Source organism: Barbus barbus (genome assembly GCF_936440315.1).
Source record: "Barbus barbus genome assembly, chromosome: 8".
Classification (NCBI taxonomy): domain Eukaryota; kingdom Metazoa; phylum Chordata; class Actinopteri; order Cypriniformes; family Cyprinidae; genus Barbus; species Barbus barbus.
The window spans coordinates 351,501-357,500 of NC_136736.1; the positions used below are offsets into that span (position 1 = coordinate 351,501).

The window sequence follows — 6,000 nt, forward strand, 5'->3', positions numbered from 1 at the left end:
GAGCGCTGGACATTCACTCCCCCCCACCTACAATCCCTGCCGGCCCGAGACTCGAACCCACAACCTTTGGATTACGAGTCCGACTCTCTAACCATTAGGCCACGACTTCCTAAAGTTGTCAAATTGATGAAGTTGTTTTCTTGATTTGCAGGTGTTTTTTCTATTTGCAGCACATTGAGCTCTCTAAGCCACCGTAGGCGACCCGTCAGAACAGTATTACTGTGAATACGGGGGTTCCACAGGGTTGTGTGCTATCACCTATTTATTATTACCGAGCGGGATTTTGGTTTGCTGTCTATTTGCAGTCTCTTTTTAATGATAGGTTACGCATTGGTCAATCATCCCACTAGCTAGATGAGGAATGAACCCCGCGCTCTGATTGGTCGAAGTGCTCTTTCTTTGCTGTTGCTTGATTGGTTTGAGCTGCACAAGGCGTCAGCAGGTTTAGTTTAAAGTGACAAATCCTACCTGCGTACTTTGAGGATAAAATGCGTGCAGGTCTGCAGATCTCTCCATTCTTTGTAAGTTGGAAAACTTGAATAATCGGCAGTGTATCAAATACTTATTTGCCCCACTGTATGTAATATAAATAAGTGCTAGAATCAAAAGGTAACACTTTAAAAATGGCTACATGCGAGTCTCTATCGCTATGTCAACTATATAAACTTAACAAGCTTCACTTGTGACTGCACTAATAGAGCAAGATAATTTCCTTTATTTGTCCTCTTTCATGGACAAGCACTTTCTTCAGAGTAAATGCGTTTAAATTCCTCATAAGCTTTAATTAAGCGCTTTCATAGCTCTTAAATGAGTTCAGAATGTTTGTTAGATGCGAGTCAGATGGAAATCTCATTTTTCTGTATTCTCATATTTGTTTATTGTGCAAACAGTAAAGCAGTTCACTCAGAACAAAACTGATAAGTAAAGTTTGTATACATTTTTTAAAAAAACAGAACAGGAAACAAACACTAGACAGCAGATTTTGTAAACAGGGAGAAGTATAAGGCTAGTTAGTGTTCAGTGTTTAGTGTGTTTGAGAGCAGCTTTAATGAGCAACAGAAGTACATTAGAAACGCTCTCCTGCAGCAAGAGACAGCACCGGACGAGGCTCCTCTCAGAGTCTGTTCCAGCGCCGGAGGACGATAGTTCAGCGTCACGCCTGCGTCTCCAGCACCACCGACGGCTCCACGAAATACAGTCCAGCGTCACTCCGCTTTCCACGCAAACCCCGCGGAGAACGAGCGCTCACGGCCTGCTGGGCCTGACACAGCTTCTGGATGAGGAAGCGCTTATCACGACCCTCCTGCGCAGACACACAGAGAGAGACAGACAGAGAGAGAGACAGACAGACAGAGAGACAGACACACAGAGAGAGACAGACAGAGAGAGAGACAGACAGAGAGAGAGACAGACAGAGAGAGAGACAGACAGACAGAGAGACAGACACACAGAGAGAGACGGACAGAAAGTTGAATTTGACAGTCAGAGAGACAGACACAGAGACAGAGAGACAGACAGAGAGACAGAGACAGATAGACAGAGAGAGAGACAGACAGATAGACAGACAGACAGAGAGACAGAGACAGATAGACAGAGAGAGAGACAGACAGACAGACAGAGAGACAGATAGACAGACAGAGAGACAGAGACAGACAGACAGACAGAGACAGATAGACAGACAGACAGAGAGAGAGACAGACAGACAGACAGATAGACAGACAGACAGAGAGACAGAGAGAGAGACAGACAGACAGACAGAGAGAGAGACAGACAGATAGACAGACAGACAGACAGAGAGACAGAGACAGACAGACAGACAGAGAGAGAGACAGACAGATAGACAGACAGACAGACAGAGAGATAGACAGATGGATGCACACACGCATGCGCATACACACACAGACGGACAGAGACACACACAGACAGACAGACAGACAGAGAGAGAGACAGACAGACAGACAGACAGAGACACACACAGACGGACAGAGACACACACAGACAGACAGAGAGACAGACAGACAGACAGAGAGACAGAGACAGATAGACAGACAGACAGAGAGAGAGACAGACAGATAGACAGAGAGACAGACAGATAGACAGAGAGAGAGACAGACAGACAGACAGAGAGACAGAGACAGAGAGAGAGACAGACAGACAGACAGACAGAGACACACACAGACAGACAGAGAGACAGACAGACAGACAGACAGACAGAGACACACACAGACGGACAGAGACACACACAGACAGACAGAGAGACAGACAGACAGACAGACAGACAGAGACACACACAGACAGACAGAGACACACACAGACAGACAGAGAGACAGACAGACAGACAGACACAGACCAGAGGGAACATGATCAGTGTCATGAAAACACATAGCAACCGAATGAATGCTAGCGTGACATAAAAAAATTCAAAGAACTCACGAAATACAGTTGTACTAATAAAATGAACTTAAAATATAAAATGTAGTTAATGAAACAAGCGTGCTTGATTAGACAAAAGTCTTGGAAAAATGATGAGGACACTCACCATGGCCAGCTGATCTCGGAGCTGTTCAATCACTCGCTTATGAGCTCCAGCCAAGGCAATGACATAGAACATCCCCAGACTGCAACACACACACACACACACACACACACACACACACACACAGGTCAAACTGGTTTCAGTGCTGGATGGACGATAGGAGGTCCTGTGGGGTCATTTTCACAATAACACAATGCAGTTTCTTTCTAAACTTTGAATGTTATTTTTTAACTACAATGAAAATGACTACATTTACACAGGTGAAGGATGTGCTCAGTCTGAAGTGCAGTGTATGTGATCTATGACAGCGTGCAGATGCTCCTCACCAGGTGATGACGAAGAAGGAGACGGCGAAGGCCTCGGAGGCGAGCGCCAGCAGGAAGGAGCGCAGGCCGGTGGGCAGCTGGGAGATCACGTGCGGCACCACCTCCCACGATGTGCTGTAGCTGACAAACGGACCGCACGCTTGCGACGAGCGGATCCTGAAACACACCACAGTCACACCAGCGGCCACACATATACCACAGCCCACGTGCTCAATATGATCCACACACTCACTCTGCGATGCTGACCACGACAGGCACGCACGCCAGAGCCAGACCGATCAGCAGCACCACCAGGAAGAAGAAGTGGGAGCTGGACGCTCGGAACGGACGTGTGGCTGGACGACAGTTAGTCACCAGAGACACCTGCGGAGGGAAACGAGCGGCTCGTTAATCAGAGGCTTGCCAGACAGCCACTTACTGCCACAGTCAGGCCTGTTCACACCGAACACAGGGAGTTGAACCATAGGAGGAGGGTGAACCAACTCCAGGGTAAGGCTAACATTTGTGTTACAATGTTTATGTAATCTGTTATCTCGATGACAGTCTAGGTGACGAGGTCTTCGCTGGGGATCCCCAGAGACAGATCCCCAGAGACAGATCCCCAGAGCAGAGCTCATCGCCTAGACGGCCATCAGGTCAAGACCACTGGAAGCAGATGAGTCCTCTGCACAATCTGACTCTGCTGCAGGACGATGGTCCTGATCTGCTGGACGATGACATCATTGAATTCAATAATGAAAAGCCTTTAACTGAAAATTGAATGTTTACTATTGTCCTTTTGCATTATTGACACACTATTTTCCAATGTGATACTGTAAAGCTGCTTTGCCACAATCTGTATTGTTAAAAGCGCTATATAAATAAAGGTGACTTGACTTTTAACATCTTTTAGGTAAGCACATATGGTACCCACTGAACAAATATAAAAAGTTGCAATAACCATGTTTTATCTTACAATTTTTACTCTTTCGCAATTGTGAGTTTCTATCTCGCAGCTAAATCTGACTAATTCTGTCAGATTTTCTTTTTTTTTTTTCAATGGCAGAAAAAGGCATAAGTACCAGATATGGGTGTCATGTCAAAATATTTTTAATATGGCTGAATTTGTATATAATGTGATCATCTTTTAATAAAAACTTTAAGTTTCTAATTATAATCCTTTTACATGGTTATTCAAACAGCATTTAAATTCTACAAAAAGCAAGCAAAGTCAGTCAGCGTGCGTGCTCAACACAAAATGACTCATCTGTACGCCTCTGATTGGCCTTTGCATTCATAAGCTCAACAGAATCATGTGTGATTGGATATAATGCGGAATGCTGTAAAAACACATAATTTGATGCATCATTAGCAGATCTAAATTTAATGCCGCAATTGACACTTTTCATTTAATTTTCACTTTATTTGTGACATCCTTGATAGATTTAGTTTAACTGTACAGGGGCATATTTGTCCAATTTGGTGGCATTTTTTCCACAAGCCCCCATTAATTTCAGACCCGGGGCCAGCCTTACACACGCTCGGCCTATGAGATGACCATTTTAACAGGGTTTTTGCTATTAACGGTGAAGTCTTAAAGGAGACATAGTTTTACTCAGAAAACCAAAATCACATTTAGCATAGCAAAAGCAAAGCTTATTTTTAGAGCCCCTAATATTTCTGGCATTGGAGCATTATTTTTCTCCCTGAAGATTGCAGTGAGTGAGTCGTGACCTTCTTGAGGTAGAAGACGAGGACGTATTTGATGGTGTTGATGGCTGGAAGCAGGGGGCAGTAGAAGGTTCCTATCCAGCAGATGGTCTGGCCGTAGACTATCTCCAGCACGTTCTGTGGGACGGCGAATTCCTGCTGACCCCACCACTTGGCCAAACCACAGTCGCAGTGGTTCACGATGATCCTGAAACAACAAGCAAACGCTCAGACTTCAGCTGAAGCTGCTTCTGAAGAAGATGTGTAATAGCCAGGGTTGGGTATCGATTTTTTTTTTTTTACGATACCGGTGGCAAATCAATATACCAGTGACTAAATGGTACCTGAACCAATACTTTAAAAAAACTAAATAGGATGGATTGGCCGTTACAGATCAGTATAAGCACATATGTGCGTTTCATTCATCCTGGACGCCAGAGGGCGCCCTCATGCAGAAACTGCACATATACACACAGAAGTAATAGAACTGATGTTCATGTGTCTCATGTCTCAAGTTGGGCTTTTAAGTCAGAATGCGAATACATGACACTTGTGTTACTAAGATGTTGGATTTGTATTATCAGAGCTTTCCGTTCATGTGAATTTTTCTGATTATTCTAACATCATGAGTGCAGTATAATTTAACTAGCGATCATGTGTGGCAATGATCCTTTATACGTTCCTTTCGGAGCACCGGGGGCAAATATTTCAATCGGTCACGCAGGCATTTAAGTGGCACCAAACTCTGCGTTCTGATTCGGTCCGGTTACATACCGGTTATATCTTCACCGGTGCGGTACCCAACCCTAGCAACAGCAAGATTTTCATACTTCCTTGGAAACTCCACGAAGATGGTGACCGCAGCAATGATCAGGAAGTCGAAGATCACAAGCTTGTACATTTCCTGCCCGACGTGAGTCTCCCAGCACTGCAGAACACAGATGGGCATCAGTGTGTGTGTGTGTATGAGAGAGTGTTTGTGTCAGTGTGTGTGTGTGTATGAGAGAGTCAGTGTGTGTGTGTGTGTGGTGAGTGAGAGAGAGTGAGTGAGTGAGTGAGAGAGAGAGAGAGTGTGTGTGAGTATGAGAGAGTGTGAGTGTGTGTGTGTGTGTGTATGAGAGAGTCAGAGTGTGTGTGTGCGAGTGTGTGTGTGTGTGTATGAGAGTCAGAGTGTGTGTGAGTGAGTGAGAGAGAGAGAGTGTGTGTGTGTGTGAGTATGAGAGAGTGTGTGTGTGTGTTTGTGAGTGTGTGTGTGTATGAGAGAGTCAGAGTGTGTGTGTGTGTGTGTGTGTGGTGAGTGAGTGAGTGAGTGAGTGAGTGAGTATGAGAGAGTCAGTGTGTGTGTGTGTGTGTGAGTGAGTGAGAGAGTGAGTGAGTGAGAGAGAGAGTGTGTGTGTGTGTGTGTGTGTGAGTACGAGAGTGTGAGTGTGAGTGTGTGTATGAGAGAGT

General features: G+C 45.0%; 1 protein-coding gene across 1 annotated transcript in view; it reads right to left on the reverse strand.

The window, feature by feature from the left end:
- Positions 1-857: 857 nt before the first annotated feature.
- The window catches only part of tmc7 (transmembrane channel like 7), a 14,272-nt gene continuing 9,129 nt past the window's right edge, over positions 858-6,000 (reverse strand). The window contains exons 11-16 of the mRNA XM_079423508.1: positions 5,382-5,479; positions 4,576-4,759; positions 3,095-3,225; positions 2,863-3,018; positions 2,540-2,618; positions 858-1,303 (exon numbers count right to left, since the gene is read on the reverse strand). Coding sequence (XP_079279634.1) covers positions 1,154-1,303; positions 2,540-2,618; positions 2,863-3,018; positions 3,095-3,225; positions 4,576-4,759; positions 5,382-5,479 — 798 coding nt within the window. The 3' untranslated portion in view covers positions 858-1,153. The remainder of the gene's footprint in view (positions 1,304-2,539; positions 2,619-2,862; positions 3,019-3,094; positions 3,226-4,575; positions 4,760-5,381; positions 5,480-6,000) is intronic.